Source organism: Epinephelus lanceolatus, chromosome 2, assembly GCF_041903045.1.
Source record: "Epinephelus lanceolatus isolate andai-2023 chromosome 2, ASM4190304v1, whole genome shotgun sequence".
Classification (NCBI taxonomy): Eukaryota; Metazoa; Chordata; class Actinopteri; order Perciformes; family Serranidae; genus Epinephelus; species Epinephelus lanceolatus.
This window is the reverse complement of record NC_135735.1, coordinates 4459184-4477574: the sequence shown is the minus strand read 5'-3', so window position 1 is coordinate 4477574 and position 18391 is coordinate 4459184. Positions and strand designations below refer to the sequence as shown.

The 18391-nt window shown below is 43.8% G+C and overlaps 1 protein-coding gene across 3 annotated transcripts in view; it reads left to right on the top strand.

Moving 5' to 3' along the window:
* lrrk1 (leucine-rich repeat kinase 1) overlaps positions 1-18391 on the top strand; it is a 127013-nt gene that overhangs the window by 85778 nt on the left and 22844 nt on the right. For all 3 annotated transcript variants that reach the window (XM_033625577.2, XM_033625571.2, XM_033625584.2), the window contains 3 exons: positions 10018-10212; positions 11474-11625; positions 18176-18293. In XM_033625577.2, coding sequence (XP_033481468.2) covers positions 10018-10212; positions 11474-11625; positions 18176-18293 — 465 coding nt within the window. The remainder of the gene's footprint in view (positions 1-10017; positions 10213-11473; positions 11626-18175; positions 18294-18391) is intronic.

Below are 18391 nucleotides of genomic sequence, written 5' to 3'. Positions count from 1 at the left end.
TTTACTTGCTGTGCAACTAATTGTCCTCTAGGGACAAAATAAAGTTGAAGTTGATATGAGATGATAGAGACAGACAGCCATTCACACTCACATTCACACCTACAGACAATTTAGAGCCACCAATTAACCTGCATGTCTTTGGACTGTGGGAGGAAGCTGGAGCACCTGGAGGAAACCCACGCAAGCTGACAACGGGAGAATATGCAAACTCCACACAGAAGGGCTCCTCCACCTTGGGGTTCGAGCCTCCCACCCCTGGTTTGAACCAGGAACCCTTTTGCTGTGAAGTGACAACGCTAACCACTGCACCACTGTGCTGCCTTGGTGTAGAGATGCATGCCCAAAAGAGAAGCCCACATTTCTGGTTGTGAGGAAAAACACACCTACATGTAAACATAATGAAAGACAGTTTTTTTAGATATGCACAAATGGAAGAAGAAGATGTACTTTTTTAATCCCTGAGGGGAAATTCAATGTTTTTACTCTGTTTTCATATGTAGTTCTGAAATACACACACATGCACCAACAGGACCTATACATGCATTAAATGGAGAGGTGTCAGAGTGAGGGGGCTGCCAATGGACAGGCGCCCCGCACAGTTTGGGGTTCTGTGCCCCGGAGGGGAACTGGCACCTTTCTAGCTAGGTCCAGATGGGGACGTGAGCCGGCAACCCTCCAGTTCCCAAGCCAAGCCCCTATGGACTGAGCTACTGCCAGCCCAAACTATCACAGCGCCAACTTCTCCAAGAAGAAATGAAAGAGGGAGGGTGTATTCTTTTTTTTATTTATCCATATAAACAGCTCAGTAAAAATTTTGTCATTTTTTAGTTAGCCAAGAAAAAGACATAGTCATTGTCTTTTTCTTGGCTGGTGCCATCGTCTGCTTGGCTCTACGCTGCCAGCACTATTTGAACATTTAGGAAGGAGGTGTGCTTGGATGGAAATGTCTGACACAGACGTGTCTGGACAGAGCAGATTACATTTTAATGTATTTATTATTTTTACCTAAATCTGTTGTTAAACACAGTGTTTACACATTTTGTTGTCCACACGCTTCAGTCATTACATCCTAAGTAGGATCAACAGTCCGTGTTTTGGATTTGTCATCTAGTTGCTCAGTAGTGTTGATGTTATCAGAGCCTGTAAACAAATGGTAACAGCTTTCCATTAGTGTTACTGTATATTGTCCAGATCATCAGCCGACAAATACTTACACATGCTCCATTTCTTGCCAAGATCCCAGCAGCTGGCAAACACGTTAACAGCCATGAAGCTGCTTTTCATTTATTTTTCTATTACACTTCATTTGTTTCCCACCCGCTCCGTCATCTATCCTCTCTCCTGCCTCGCCTGCATCTCATTAGAATAGTTAAACCTCATCAAACAGCGAAAGTAACGACCAGGAGAGGAGGAAAGGTATCTGATTGGCTGGAGTCAGCAGATTCTGTGGGAGAGGGGCTGATGAATAGAGGTGGAGGCTTACAGATATTTTTCCCTGCTCTTTGAAAGCTTTCTCCACAGAGGCAGAGGCCAGTAAAACAGTAAGCCCTAGTAAAGCTAGCCTCCCCGGAGAGATGAGGAGCTGGGGCCAGCCGTGTCAGACCAACACGCCGCTGTGGTCTGAATGAAAGTCAGCAGAAAGAACTCGTACTGGCCTCAAATCCCATTTACAAACACATTCCAGTTCTCAGTCAAATAGCCCCAGAGCTAAATCAATGATCTGTCTTACAGTGTGTACGCACAGCAATATAACTGACTAATCACACTTAATCACATTTAGATTAAGGTGTATCCACGGTCTGAGTCAGTCACATATACTGCTGCAACTATGGGTCGATTAATCGATTGAGTCAACTGACAGAAAATCAACAATTTTGTTCATCTATTTATTGTTTAAGAAGTTATGAAAGGGACAATTCACCCCAGAATCAATAAATATTTCTCTCCTTACCTGTACTGCTGTTTATCGGTCTAGATAGTTTTGGTGTGAGTTGCCAAGTGTTGGAGATATCGGTTGTAGAGATTCTCTCCAGTATAATGGCACTAGGTGACACTCAGCCTGTGGTGCTCAAAGCGCCCCAAAAAATGCATCTGAAAAACTCAACATCAATGGGCCTCATTCACAAACAGTGCGTACACACAAATCTGTGCTTAAACTGTGCGTACGATTGTTTGACGCACAAATCCGGGATTCATCAATATTTTCTTACCCGAATTTGTTCTTATTCTGCGAACAAATTTAGAACTGCCTCAGACTATGCGTACGCACAAATGATGAAGGCCAAACTGACTTAGAAAATGCAAACATACCTTTTAAGTACATGCAGAGCCTATAAAACCACATTCATTAGAAAGAGATTTAATTAACGTTTTTTAAAATCATTAATTTACTAATATATTGGCCAATTGTATTAAATAACCATGAAATTGATACACGTTCACCCTCATCATTGTGACAATTAAAATATTAACAATAACATGAACAGAAAAAACTATCACTCCATCAGCGCACAGATGATCTGTAATGCCGATTGCCATATCCTTAAAGCTGTGGCCCGCTGGCCAGGAGGCAACCACGACTCATTTATTTTGCAAAACAGTACAGTGGGAATGCGTTTGGAGGCAGGGGCTGTGAGAAGTGGATGGCTTGTTGGTGAGCATCTTTTGTTCTAGTCTTTTATTTCAATTGTTTTTAGTTAGTATTTTTAGTAAGTCTCTATTCCGTTAATGCTAAAATGTTATATTGTTTGGGTGACCGGGCATATGGCCTTAAAACGTGGCTGATGACACCATACGCAAACCCTGAAACCCCTCAAGAGGTGCGCTATAATAACATACATGCCCACACATGCGCCATAGAGCTCACTTTTTGCGTGCTTAAGGGCCGTTGGATGTGTTTGGATCGGATACAGCCGGTGGCAAACTACTTTATACCCCTGAGAAGGTGTGCAAGATCATCCTGGCATGCTGTGTCCTCCACAATCTTGCAATGACTCATGGCATTCCTGTAAGCATTGGCATTCCTCTCCTCGCATAACTGCTTCCTTCATTCATGAATCAACTCTAGGCAAGCGGTTTCCTTATATGGAGAAATGGGGGCGTGGTAGTATGCTAATCACAAATTGCGAGCACACGCCTGTCAATTTAGAATGATTCTGATTCACACACATACGCAAGGTGGTGAGAACAAAATTGGCCGGTGTGCAGGTGTCATGAATCCCACGGTGATTTTGTGTACGCACTTATTTTGTGCACAAAGTAAGAACATTTCCACGCACATATTAGTGAATGAGGCCCAATGTCTCTTTCCTAGAAATCATGACCCGATAACTCAGGGTAATCCACAGACCTTGTTGTGAGCAGTTTTATGTAGGAACTATTTTCTTTCTACCGAATCTAGATTATCAATCTAGACTGATATGTAGCACTACAGGAAAGAAGAAAAATATGAATTGTAGATTTGGGGGTGAATTGTGCCTTTAAAGATGTTAGATAATTTGTGGTTCCCTCTAAACTGTGGGGCCTCGATGTTTTTCTCTGTTTATATCAGTGTAAACTGAATGTCTGTGGAATTTGGACTGTTGACATTTGAAGACGTCTCCTCAGGCAATTGTAATAGTGTAAATTTTCTGCCTCTTTTATAGACTGATAATCAAAACAAAAAAGAATCCACAGATAAATCAATAAGTTAATTGCAGTCCTGGTCCCAGCCCTTATAAACACTGAGTTCGATGGTGAACCTCAGTGTAAAATTTTATGGTGCAGACTGGAATGTGCTTGTCGAGAATCAAAAACTGTACTGAGAGCTGACATTGCATTTCATTCAGATTTGTCTTCCTTAGAAATATCTTGATTTAAAGTCAAAACTTTGCTGATTTCAGAGTGTTTTTAAAGAAAACCTCACATATGGCTGCCTGTGTTTGGTCCTTTGGCTTCTCTAACAAAGCTTTTGCAGAAAGTCTGGTATCAAAAAAGCATTGTTTTGGTGCTTTATACAGTTTTTGCGTGGATGCAGATCTAGTGACTTTACAGCCACGGTAAAACCTGCATGTATCTGAGGCTCAAAGCAAACATATGGTACTAATCAGACAGTTAGGCAGCACACTGCAGAGAGGAAGTAACCCGTCAAAACAATCAGCCCGCTAACTGTAAATCCTCTGGTGTGTCAAGTAAAATAAATCCTGAGCTGGGGGAAGCTCTGTCATTCTCTAACACCTCCTGCTCCATCAGAGGGCCTCGGATCAACAGATCCATTTCTGCTGCACGACTCCCCCATGCTGCGCGTGTACTTCAGTTATTGGATCAAACGAATTTTTAGCACTTAAGTGCTCCCCATTTTCATTATTAATTCAGCATGTGTCCCAGTGTTCGGATCAAGTACCTCTTTAAAAACTTTCATATGTGATGGAGAGGAGGGAAAATGGATGATGCAGAGGTACATTGTGGAGCAGCAGGATGGAGAGTGTAGTGGCCATTTGATCCAAGTGATTGGACTCAACAGCAGATGACTTTTGTCCTCTTTGGCTCCCCTGACTCCTGATTTCTGAGAAGTTCGGCAGCCTTTCCAACTATGTTTAACCCCACGTCAAAAATCTTGCCGTGATATTTGATTTTGCCTTTAACTTTGACAAATGTATTACTGCAGTAGTAGAGCCAGTTTTTTTTTTTTTAAAGCCAGGCCGTTTCTCTCCTTCAAAAACCTGGAGATAGTCACCCTGGCTCTCATCTCCTCCTGGTTGGACCTCTGTAACTCTCTGTAAACCGGTATTAGTCCATCCCCCGTGTCCCGCCTCCAACTGTTTCAGAGCCCCGCTGCCAGACCCCTCACAAGTACCCGCAGGAGAGACCATATTACATCTGTGTTAGCCTCTCTCCACTGGCTGCCTGTAAAGTTCAGAATTGATTTTAAGGCTCTCCTGTCTGTTCACAAAGCCCTTAATGGTCTGGCCCCATCCTACATCACAGACCTCCTAACCCCTTATTCTGCCCCCCGGTCCCTCAGGTCAGCTGACCTGGTGCTCCTGGCTGTCCCACGCTCCAGACTTCAGCTTAGGGGTGATCGTACCTTTGCCATGTCTGCCCCCAAACTGTGGATCAGCCTCCCTCTCCCAAATAGATCTGCTCCCTCCATTGACTCGTTTAAATTTTATTCATTGCGCCTGAGTCCCCCTGATGTGGCTTTCTCTGATGCGTGCCTGTGAGCGTTGTGTCTCGAAATGTATGAGCTGTGTACCTGACAGTTATGTTGCCTCTTGTTTTTACCGCAACACTTTGGTCAGCGTGAGTTGTTTTCAGATGTGCTTTCTAAATAAATTTGAGTTGTGTTGAGAGCACGTCCCATAAATGCTCAATCAGACTGCAATCTGGGGAATTTAAAGGCTAGACAGACACCTTGAGCAGTTTGTCACATTCCTCGGGACATTCCTGAGCAGTTTTTCTAATGTGGCATGATGTTTTGCTCTATGGGGGGACTGCTGACATCAGGGAGTGCTGCAACGATGTTTGGGGGGGTGGAGAGTGTCAGGTGGCATCCACGTGAATGCCAGTACCTAAGGTTTTCCAGCAGAACATTGCATTGTAGCTAGTGATGGGAGTCGATTAAAAAAAATTAGGGGCTTTGTAATTAATTAATCGCAATTAATTGCATTTTTATCAAGCTGGGTCAGGCGACGCTATTTGTAGCACCTTTTCCAGCCCCTTATCCTGTACCGCCAAAAGTAGTTTACAGACCACTGCAATCCATCTCGCCAGAGAGTTTGTTAATTTGTCATACGTAGACTTACTTATTTTGGCCTTGGTCTATTGTGGGCTGGCTACACTGTTTGCCTGTACCAGGACTGTCGTAGCTAACGTTCTGCATTGAGGTGATACCGTAGGCTTGAAGTGCTGTGGTGATAAGAAAGCTCTTTGTTGCACAATTTGCACACAGCCATGCTCTTATCCAAGCTGCCATCAAGCCAAGCAATGCTGTCTCGTCTTCCATCACTGTTCACCAAACATTCTTGTGCGCTGATGTCACTCAGTACGTCCTGTGCATCGTCTTCGCAGCTGGCAAGCGATTACCGCCACCTACCAGGCTGGAGTGTGTGCATCAGTGTTACCGGTATGCCAGAAATGAGGGAACTGAGAAACGTGTGTGACTCACCAGAGGATCCATGTTACAATATTATTGCGATATGATGAGTATTGCAATTAATTACCCTTTTTTCAACTGCAAATTATTACCGTCCATCAGTTTTCAATCGCTTATCCAAAGCCGGGTCATGGGCGCAGCAGACCAAGCAAAGCACCCCAGATGTCACTCTCCACAGCAACACTTTCCAGTTCCTCCTGGGGGATCCCAAGGCGTTCCAAGGCCAGACGAGATACATAAACCCTTCAGCGTGTTCGGGGTCTGCTCCGGGGCCACAGGGCTATGTTTCTAACATGTAAGAAAAGCCTTGGTTTTCACCAGAGCTGTATGAACGCAGATCTTTGCACATGAAGTAGGTGATGGAGTGTGTTATTTTCTTCGCTCTCACAGTTGGATGGTAGTTTTGTCGAGCTAAGTGTGTCCAGTGCTGGTTGAGTTTTCAGCAGAGCGGGTTTAGCGTTAGCTTGGCCGTCAGCAGCTAAATGTGAGGTGAGCCCTCATGTTCGTAGTATTCCCAGAGTATTTCATTTTCATATGACACTGCTGTAAATCATGTGTGTCATGTCCAAGTCCTCCTTCTGTGTAAAAACTCCCAAATAAAACCAGACGTGATTTAAACACAGATGGCGCATTTCAGATTTCTTTCTCCAGTGCCTCCATCTTTGTTTTGATGAACCTCCTGCCAAATGCTGCTGACTGAGACCTCTGCTGACCTCACCTCAAAAAAACATCAGCACCATCTAGTGGACCAAAAAAGCAACTGATTTTATAATGGTAGCAGCAAAAGTTGTAAGATCGATACTTGGCGTCCGTGTATCGATACAGTATCGCCACGCAAAATATCGCGATACTATGCTGTATCGATTTTTCGCCCCACCTCTAACCTAACCTAACCTAACCTAACCTAACCTAACCTAATTGCAGGCCATGAATCTTTGAAACTGCAGGGAGAGTGCATTTTTCAGAGCACTGGACGTTTGTCTTCCGGATAACATTCTCTGTCTGGAGAGGTTTTTGTTGTGTGGAGCATCACAATAATGAGAAACAGCTTTAATGAAGAGTTTGTCTGGTTTGAGTGGTGCATTTAATTGTTGGCTTTGTCTTTAGACAGTTCTGTGAAGGCCACTTTCATTCTCCTCAAACCATTCAGTGTTTAATTATATTAGTCATTGAATGTTTTCCACTCCACTATTCATCTCTCTCCTTTCATTTTTCACCCGACTTGAATAATATAATTTATCACGCCACTTAAGTTAATACTTCCAAAATTAATACAAAATATGCAGCCGGCTCTGCAGCTGTGTTTTTATGTAGCACCAACACGGAGGATAAAAACTGTAGGTAATGCAGAATGAGAAGGTGCTAGGTTCGTCAGATTAAGTCAGGATGACCTCCTTATATGAATATGCCAGAGTTTTCCATCGCCGCTGTGACGCCGTAACATGCCACAGACCTCAAGGAGTCACTACCAAGTGATGTCACCACAGAAGTAGTTCAGTGCTTTTGGCGTTGCACAACTGTTTGCTTCTGCAGTTATTCTGGGAAGTTGCACCAGAGGCCGAGTCCCCCAATCACTATCTGTGTCCACTCAGACACAAGAATCCACTCGAGTATTTTGGTCCTCAGATATCAGTTTCAAGGATAAGATAACGGAGAAATGTTTACTGTATAAACATGAAGTATTGGGTTTTTTTGTGTGACACTTGATGAACAAATGTGCTCTTTGGCATCAGTTGCAAACAAGATGAAAGAAAAAACAAGGCACTCGGAGTCCTAAGTGTATCAGATGAGTGAACTCCAGAGGTTTAGGGGAGCTGTCGCGGTTCATTATATGTTTATAGCAAAAACCCCTCAAGGAGACCAGGATAAACACATACTTGAAGTAGCATACAGAAGCATAGTTGAAAGCATTTTATCATTTACAGCATGGAACAGCCACCTGAGTGCAAAGAGCAAAAACAAGTTTTCCAAGATTGTCACATTGCAGGGAAGGTGATTGGCAAGTCACAGAAACAACTCAATGTAATTGATGTATCTGACAGTGCTACGCGCAGGTAGGCCAAATGCTTCATGAATGCTGATGCCTCACATCCATTACACTTAGAGTCTGAGCTGCTCCCATATGGGCGTTGATTTAGGGTCCCCAGAACCAGTCGCAACATATATAAGAGGTCCTTTATTCTCTATGCCATAAAGGCAATGAATACAGACTGACTATATTAGGAAACACTAGTATTTTTATTAGATGTTCTTTCTTTTAGTATTTATAAAACGTATTGCTCCTACCTGCCTGTTTGCACTGTTGTATCATATATATGGTTAAACTGTGCGTTTTCATTGGTGTATGGTGTTATGAGTTTGTATGTACCTCTGATTTTTGGGAGAAGCCAAAGACAAATTTCCACCAAGGTGGACAATAAAGTATCCATCCATCCATCCATCCATCCATCCATCCAAACCAACCAACCAACCAACCAACCTACCAGCCTACCAACCTACCAACCAACCTACCATCCATCCATCCATCCATCCAAACAACCAACCAACCAACCAACCAACCTACCAACCAACCTACCATCCATCCAGCCAGCCAGCCAAACCAACCGACCAGCCTACCAACCTACCAGCCAGCCAGCCAGCCAACCAACCAACCAACCAACCAACCAACCAACCAACCTACCAACCAGCCTACCATCCATCCATCCATCCATCATCCATCCATCCTGCCTACCAACCTACCAACCGATCGACCGACCGACCGACCAGCCTACCTACCAACCAACCAACCAACCAACCAACCAACCAACCAACCTACCAGCCATCCATCCATCCAGCCATTCATCCATCCAGCCATCCAGCCATTCATCCATCCATCCAGCCATTCATCCATCCATCCAGCCATCCAGCCAACCAGCTATCCATCCAGCCATTCATCCAGCCATCCATCCATCCATCCAGCCAGCCAGCCAGCCAGCCATCCATCCATCCAGCCATTCATCCATCCATCCATCCAGCCATCCATCCATCCAGCCAGCCAGCCAGCCATCCATCCATCCAGCCAGCCAGCCAGCCAGCCAGCCATCCATCCATCCAGCCATCCATCCATCCATCCATCCAGCCATTCATCCATCCATCCATCCAGCCATCCAGCCATCCATCCATCCATCCATCCAGCCATCCAGCCAGCCAGCCAGCCAGCCAGCCAGCCAGCCAGCCATCCATCAGCCATTCATCCATCCATCCATCATCCATCCAGCCATCCAGCCATCCATCCATCCATTCAGCCAGCCATCCAGCCATCCATCCATCCATCCAGCCAGCCAGCCAGCCATCCATCCATCCATTCAGCCATCCATCCAGCCAGCCAGCCAGCCAGCCAGCCAGCCAGCCAGCCATCCATCCAGCCATTCATCCATCCATCCATCCATTCAGCCAGCCATCCAGCCATTATTATTTTTACAGATACTGCGATTGAGATAAGAGTTGCAGTTTTAGTAGGAATGTTAATTTTTGTTGTTGTTGTTGTTGTCAGTTTTCAGTAAAAATAATAACAATGATATGATTTATGCTGTGGTCTGCACCAAACAAGCATGTTCTCTTATGTCTGGAATATTATCTGTAGGCTGGGGCATCTCTGTAGCACCACAGTGAAGCTGATGGGATTTGGATACTGCGCTTGGCCAAAGTTCAATTTTGATAATATTCCAGTAAACTGTGCAGCCCTTATTTCCTCTACATTCGTGATATGCATTAAAGAACCTGTCTTCAGTCACACACTCATTTCAGTCCAAAGCTGACTGACTGTCTTACTAACCTCCTCGGATGTAAGAGTGAAACCTGACCTTGGTGTTCCTTGTTTTGTCTCTTGTCATCGCTGCCTGAAGGTGGACATGTTCTCCTATGGGATGGTGCTGTATGAGCTGCTGTCTGGGCGGAGGCCGGTGCTGGGACACCACCAGCTTCAGATAGCGAAGAAGCTCTCCAAAGGCATCCGGCCGGCTCTGGGCAGCCCAGAGGAGGTTCAGTTCTACTGCCTCCACAGCCTGCTGACCGAGTGCTGGGACACCAAGCCCGAGAAGGTGAGCTGAGAATCCTGCTTCTTCACACAGTTTGATGTGACTGACGCAGTGACTGATCAAAATCACACAAGTTTCCCTCTCTGTGCTGCTTTGTAGGAAATAGAGTGATTAACTGCACCACTCACAGTGTGGTTAGGGTAGTGGTTAAACTGCTCCTTGTCACATGGGACACAATCTCGGATTACATCGGTTATTGTTCTGACAATTATTACGTCTCTGGTGGCAACAGCCAGTATTTCAGTGGTTTGAGTATAGCCCACGGATATCCAGACTGACACTTCCTCTTCTGAGCGCCAATCAGTGTTTACAGTTCAATTAAAAACCTGAGAGAGGTCCAAACAATGTTTTGGCTAATCTCTATGAACAGATATCTGCTTATGGATGCTGATAAATGAGTAAAGAGCTAATAAAAAGCTAACTCATCATCAGAAGATAGCAGATGGGCGCTGAGATTGTATTTGGCCTATGTGTTCCTTCTCTTTTGCTCTCCATATGGACTGTTTACCTGCAGGCAACCAAAGCCCACTCAAACTTGATTTGTCAATACTACGCTGACTACAAATGGAAACCAAAATGCTTCTCATACCAAAGTCTTGTCTCATTTCCATATGCACACATATGCAGATATCTGCTTATAGAGATTACACTGGACAGTGTGAACCTTCCCACACCGTCCCACACTAGCTCCTCACTGGCAGGTAAAAGACAACGCGACTGGCAGCATCAGGGAGGAAGCATTTCTGTCCGCAGCCCTCCACAGAACAGTATGAGCAGATAACTTGAAGACTGCTGTGCAGAAGGAACTATAAGTTAGGCATAAAGTGGCAGCTAAAGGTGAGAGGTGAAGAGGTGGTGTCACCCTCTTCCCTTTGCCATGGCTTCCTCCAGTGATGGATAATGCTCCCTGTATCGCTCTGATGTGTTGTCGTATTTGCCATTCAGCATCTCCTAATCTATTTTCTGCTGCCTTGGCTGCCTTATACTTGTGAGTTACTTTCAATAACACTTACCTCGTCATCGGTTGAGGCATTAAAGTCTAATGATTTGCCATTGCTGTTCTTCCTCTGTAGTGGGATGTTTTCTGTAACTAAACAGCCAACAGCAAAGTAGACAATCTGCTTCCTGTATTAGTTTGGATTTAGCCTGAGTCAAATGATATCAGCTCTTGCCTCAGGAAAAAAAAAAAATCAGACAGCAGATTAATGTTCTCCCTCTGTGCGTGTGTCTGTGTTTGTGTGTGTGTTTGTGTCTGTGTGCACAGAGGCCGTTGGCCATTCAGTGTGTGAGGCAGATGCAGGAGCCCAGCTTCCCCTGCCTCAGGTATATGCTGTCCTGTGACATCCACTCGCAGCTCTTCCTGTCCCAGCTGCAGGGACACAGCGCAGTGTTCTGGAGCGGAGACAAAGATAACAGGTTTGTTTCAACTCTTCAGTTTGCTTTTAACATTCATTCATTCATTCATTCATTTTTCGTAACCACTTATCCTCTTAGGGGTCATGGGGGGCTGGAGCCTATCCCAGCTGACATTAGGCGAGAGGCAGGGTTCACTCTGGACAGGTCACCAGACTATCACAGGGCTGACACATAGAGACAGACAACCATTCACACTCACATTCACACCTACGGACAATTTAGAGTCACCAATTAACCTGCATGTCTTTGGACTGTGGGAGGAAGCTGGAGCACCTGGAGGAAACCCACACTGACACAGGGAGAACATGCAAACTCCACTGTTTGTGGGCTAATAACATGCATGGAAAAAACAAGAACACTTTTTTAGTCCTACACACCTAATTTTGAACCGTTCTGAGCATTTTGACCAAAAAATAAATTGGTTCAGAATCTGAAAAGTTGGTTTGCAGCTGGAACCAAAAACTAGCAGGCTTTCCTTGACTTTCAGTGCCAACCCTGAGGAAGTCAGTGGGCATGTCATATGCTACAGGTTGGAAATAGGCGATGGGGTCTTGCACGTTATATTGTCTTCATCTTCTCATCATTAATAGTGCCGTGCTTGTTTTTGTGCAGAAACAAATATCTGTAATAACAGAACAAAAGTTTGCAGGTAATCAGAGCAACACCGTCTTGCTACCACTTTTTACTTCCTTTGTACATTATGCAGTGGCCCCTGTTGATGACAGATCCTTGATTACAACGACTCTGCTCAACACTAATGGAAACACGGGCGGGTTCATTACATCAGTGGCTCCCATCTAGTGGGTCGAGGTCTAAAAGTGGGTCGTGGGTCCATTCTGAATGGACCGCAAGTGACTTGTGAACATGTCAGCTTTGTAAAAAACACACTTTACACTTTACATCTACCTCTGTAGAGTGAGTATATAACGAACAGCTATTTAACAGACAGCAAATTAGCTTGAGACATGGCCAAACACAAGCATGATGCTGAATATATTGAACTGTGTGGACTCCAAGAATCCTGAGTGGAAGCGGTTCAAGAATCAGAGCCAATTTGGTGAAAAAGCAGTTAATAAGTGCTCTGCATGCATTTTAACTACATCAACTATTACTAAGCATTAATATAAATATGTAACATTTTGCAGTCAACACTTTAGAGCTGTGGTTCTCCTCAGAGATGTCACTGAAATGGACAGAAATAGAGAATCTGCCTTGATTGATCGAGATTCTGAGGATCAGCTCTCTGATATGAACTGATAAGTTTATTAAAAATAATATTTGGTCTTGTGAGTGAGATCCACAGTCTCCTTATCTAAGGTTTCTGCTGGTCTTTCTTCATTTTAACAACAATAATGTATCATATGAAACACAATAAGGAGCTGCTATCTTTGTGAATGTTTTAATAAATCTAGTACGGGGCACGGCAGTGGTCAAAGCCTACAGCACTGCATCCTCAAACTGCTGTTAATGTCCTTCAGTCCAGGCAGCACAGTGACTTGTGTCCATACTTTCTAACCTTGAGACTTCACTCAGATATAAAGGATTGTGAAGCCTTAGCAGAGGTCTGGGCGTCCTTTGAGTTTCAGACACTTTGTTTAATGCATTCTGGTGACTTAAAGAATGAAAATAACAAAAAAGTGCACTGCATCAGTGTTTTTATGTTAAATACATTTAATTTAGTTGAGACTTTGATGACACTGGTACTCTAGAGGCAGGGAGGCCAGACTGTAGGCTTGGCCCGCACCAGAGTCCCAGAGCCAGCTGTCCTACCTGGCCCACACACTCCTGGGTCCTGGTTGCATAAGTGAGGCAGAAAGGGTTGCTCACGGTTTCTGGAACACAGCTAGGTACACCGCCACGGTTGAAAAGGGCAAGCAAGATCCCCACTCACCCCTTAAGTAACCCTCAAACCCCAAGTAGAGCACTCTGTCGGACTTAGACACGCATAACACAGACAACACAAGCTCTTTTTACTCAAAGATCAAGCCATAGGGCTGCTGCAAAGTCCCTTCTTTACGTTGGCTTTTCATTTTTACACAGAACCAAATGATGGCGGCGGCATCATGCCTCTCCGGTGTATCATTTTAGACAGCATGCCAGCATTGTGGAAGTAAAAGAGGTGTAACAGGCATGACGTGTAATACATTAGTGTCTGCCTCTAGTGTGACATAAACCATATGCGTTGGCAGCACTTAATAAATAGGAACAATTGAATTAACATGGCAATAATAATCAATTACCGTCCCTGTTATATGGTGGCTGATCTCTCCATCTGCTCAGAGGTTAAGGAGCTCCTAGACCTCATTGTTTTACCAGTTTTCTTACATTTTCAGCTGCTGTTCTTATGATTAGATATACTTTATTGTCCCCGCAGGGAAATTTGTCTTGGACTCAGGAGCTGCACAAGTATTGCAGCCTTACAATTATAGTCCAGAAGAAATGAAAAGCATGCACCATAAAATACATACTACACATAACAGTATTGCAGTATATCAAGCAGCATTATTTAAAATCTTAATTGAGGTTGGCACAAATGAATTTTTAAAACGATTTAGTTTAAATTTGGGCGTCCTGTGTCGTCTGCCCGAGGGTAAAAGCTCGTACTCAGTGTGGAGAATGAGGAAAGACTCAGACAATATCCTCCGTGCTTGTCTGAGAACAGACTGCTCGTACAGCGTCTGGAGGGATTGGTGTTGCTTCCTCCCCTTGACCTTCATGGCTGTCTGAACCAGACGAGCAAGTTTGGATTTTAACTCCACAGTCAGATTTTCAAACCATGCTGACATACCGAACCTGACAACACTCTAGAACAGCCTGATAAAAAAAACATGATCCCAAAGTCTTCTTAAGAAAACAGCCTTTCAGTGTGGACCCTCCAGCTAAGGCTACTGTCCAGGTGGATGCTGAGGTGCTTGTAGGAGCACACCTGATTTATTTGTTTGTAATGATTGATGACTGGACTCTGATCCCCCACTGACCTGGGGTCCAAAACCATCTCCTCATTTTTCCCTGGTGTTTAAAACTAGGTAGTTGGCGTCACACCACTGCACAAACATGTCTATTTCATCGAAATAGGCCGAAGGACTTTCATCCTTTTGCAGGAGACTGAGAATGGCAGTGTCATCTGAAAATTTAAAATATGGTGCCCTGAGTTGCCTTTCTTGGGGTGCTTTCAGACCTAGAGTTGTCTCCTTTGGTTCAAAGCAGGAACTTATTTTGTCACAGACTTGTATAATTACCTAGAGTTGGTTCGTGTTCTCACAGCAGCATTTACAAGCGGACCAGATCAAATGCCTTGTGTGAGAAAGCTGCTCTTGATTGGTCAGAATTTCCATGTGGGAAAAATCCAGGAAGTAAAGCAAACGTTGAAGAAGAGTACACTTGCAAGATAAATGTGACACTTTCTAATGTCACAATGGAGGGACAACTACGCAGGTTGATTTTAGCGCTGCTCATCGTGGACTATATTGCTGTCATTGTTCATTTTAGTCAAACCATACAGTTTGAAAATGAGGCGCGGCTCCAACTAGAAAACAATGTTTTGATGCATTGGATGTGCTGAATGTGCATATTAAGGCAGTACAGGAGGAGGTGCACATTAATAATCCTCCAGGACTGTAACATGCTCATGTTTAACCCAAACAATGTGTCATGTGACTGCAGTTGGTTCACATCCAGGTCGGAAAACCTTCTCAACACAAACCACCCGCACCAGAGTTCATATGTAACTGGACTGAGGCCACCTCTTCAAGAAGGTCTCAGTCCGGTTGTTATGGTGCACACCTGAGTGTGATTGCTGTGTTCACGCCTGCCCAAACGAACCACACTTACAGGGCAAACAAACTTGAACCTTACAGTCATTAGTGTATAGCTTTTCTTGGAGTTAGCTGCTAACTGCTAACAACTGCTTTTTAAACCTCCTGGCAGTGGGTCACACAAATAATACGTCGTCAGAGCGTCACACCCATGCCATTCATGGTCCCATCCTGCAGGTGACCCTTTTACACAGAGCTTGATTGTGTACTGTTTTGAGTTCCACTGCCTGCTTACAGGCAAGGCAACTCTGTTCCCCCATTTCCGGATCATAATTCCTATACAGAACGGCAGGGTGGCATAATGGTGTAAAATACCCGCCTTGGAGAGGCAGTATACAGGGTGTCTGCAGATCCTTAAACAGTCTTAACATGTCTTAAAGTCTAAAAAGTCATTAAATAGTCTTAAATTAAAAATTAACAAAACAATGAAAATCTGAATGTATGAGGTCTTAATTGCCACAAATATCTCATTTAATTTATCCATTTTCAGTTTCTTTTTGTTAAAATGAGTCAAGCTTTTCTGCATGAAAGTCCACATTTCTGATGTTTAAAATCTTTAAACCTACCACTGAACCCAAAACTATATTTTTACTTAATGCTTGCACTTACCTGTCGGCAAAATGTAGATTAACCCAACTCACTCTCCATATTTCTACATAAAACCTACCTCTGCTCGGGACCATATTTTCCATTATCCTGACCTGCAAGGCTTAAATAAGAAAAAGAGTATTTGTCCGAAAAATCAGTCTTAAATTTGGCGAAAAATAATCTTGAAAAGGTTAAAAAAAAAGCATTAAGTTTAAGTGTTTGACACCTCTAGACACCCTGATATAAAAGGAGCTAATTAGTACACTTTAACAGTCGCAGGGCTTTTGCACACTGTACAGTTGTAGAAACAGCTTGTGATAATGAAAAAAGAAAAAAAAAAGAGTGAAAATTTGTTATAAATTAGGAGAAATAAGGGAGACTTGTGACCCCAGGAGGAAACCCATAGAGGGCAATAAAAAAACTGTAAGGTTGGCAGGTATGCTCGTCCCCTCGGAGCCTTTACCGTCGGCCCACCGTCTCACTGCAGCTCATTAACTCAGAGGAAGATGACCTCACTTTTTCTCAGACCTTCTTAGACCACGACTCAGGACTCGAGGGAACTACCAAAGTGTCTGATTTTCATTTTGTCTCCACGAAACTAGTTTAATAAGTGTATATATATACACACATGCAGTATAAATCTTACAGCTCACAGGTAGAGGCTTATACACCACGGTAATCACACACACCGCTGAGTCCCAGGTGTCTGATGTAAAAGCTCTATTGTCTTTGTGGCAGCAGGATTCCAGGTTAATCTCTGCACAATAAAAGCAGCTTTCATCCCTTCATACAGGTGGTGTTAATGACTGCTGCTGACTCCTCTAGACTTCTTCCTGCCGTTAACCCCGTCACTGTGATAAGACCTCGTTTGCCCCCCTCCCCCGACTCTCCCACGGCCTTGAACAGACCTGATGACCTGGGAACTGGCTGTGGGAGGCAGCGGACAATCACCTCCAGTTATTTAAACAGTGTCCGCACTAGCCCATGCAGATAAAAGTCTTTGAGTGTTGACCTTCCACCCACGCTAAGCTGGTGCAGCACGCTCCTTACCAAATGAGGGCGTGCATGCTCCATTTACCTGTTTGCAGACAGTCAGTTAACTTAAATAAGAGATAAGACGATGTGCCAGTGTCTGTCTGCATCACTGTGGACATGGCCTGAGTGTGTGTGAAGTGCTTTTCTGTTCTCTCTGACACTTTCAATATTAATGCATGGCCCTTTGTAGAGTCACTATTTTAATACAGCATACTTTAAATTGTTGATAACATGATATTGGATCAGATGAGACTTTATTGATCCCCTGTGGTGAAATTTGCAGTTCATGAAATAAAAGAAAGGAGTGACAGACATTAAAAATCTGAGCTTTACACATTACCAGGATCTTTTTTCTCATGTTATACTGCATGTTACATATTGTCCTCTCTCCCATCATATAAACACACACATAGAATGGATCACCTGAAATGAATACAAAGCTAGAAGATAAGTAACCTTTCACTGAAAAAAAGGGAGTCAAATGTTCACAGTGATGACATTTAAAGTAAAACCCCATCATGCTCTCTCTAAAGTTTTTACTGTCGAGGCTTCCCACAGTTTAATAATGACACTTTGTCTAAAATAAAAACTGCCCCAGCTAACGTCAGAATAAATGATTACTTTTTTTCAAATGTTAACCTTCAAGGAGTGAACCGAATCCAAGAGGAAGACGTGACACAGATGTTCCGACAACCACTTAAATCCCTAATTTAACCCAATTATCTTGACCACTTATCTTAAAGTGAAGCCAAAGTGAACACATCTAAAATGCCTCTTCAAACAGTCGTCCTTTGTACTGTTGAACTGTGTGGACGCACAGCTGTGGTCAGTGTGACTAATATTCAACTTTATTTTAGTGTCCAACTCAGAGAAAATGCCTACACCTATCTGATGCCTTGTGTCACATGCACCGCCACGTGAGAGCTGATGCATCACCACATCTCAGCAATGAAACTGACTCATACATTTTTAATATTGTTAATTAGATGGCAAAACTACCGAAGTAAGATCAAGGCTGTGTGATTGAACCATCTTCTAGTTTTATCCAAAGCAGCTACAGTGTGTGAGTGTGTGTGTGGTCATCTCTGTGTATCGCTGTGTGTGTCTTGTAGGAACTACAGTGTGATGAACGTGGAGAAGGGCCAGGTGGAGGTGAAGAGGATGCTGTGTGCAGGCAGCAGGATCAGCTGTCAGATGAAGATGGGGAACGTTCTGTGGATGGCTACTGAGGTACACGCCACCTCAAATCACACTCACCATCTGCATGCAGATAGTTATGTCTTCACATAGCACAGTGCTGGTTCTGTTTGAGGTTCAGAGGTTAAGAT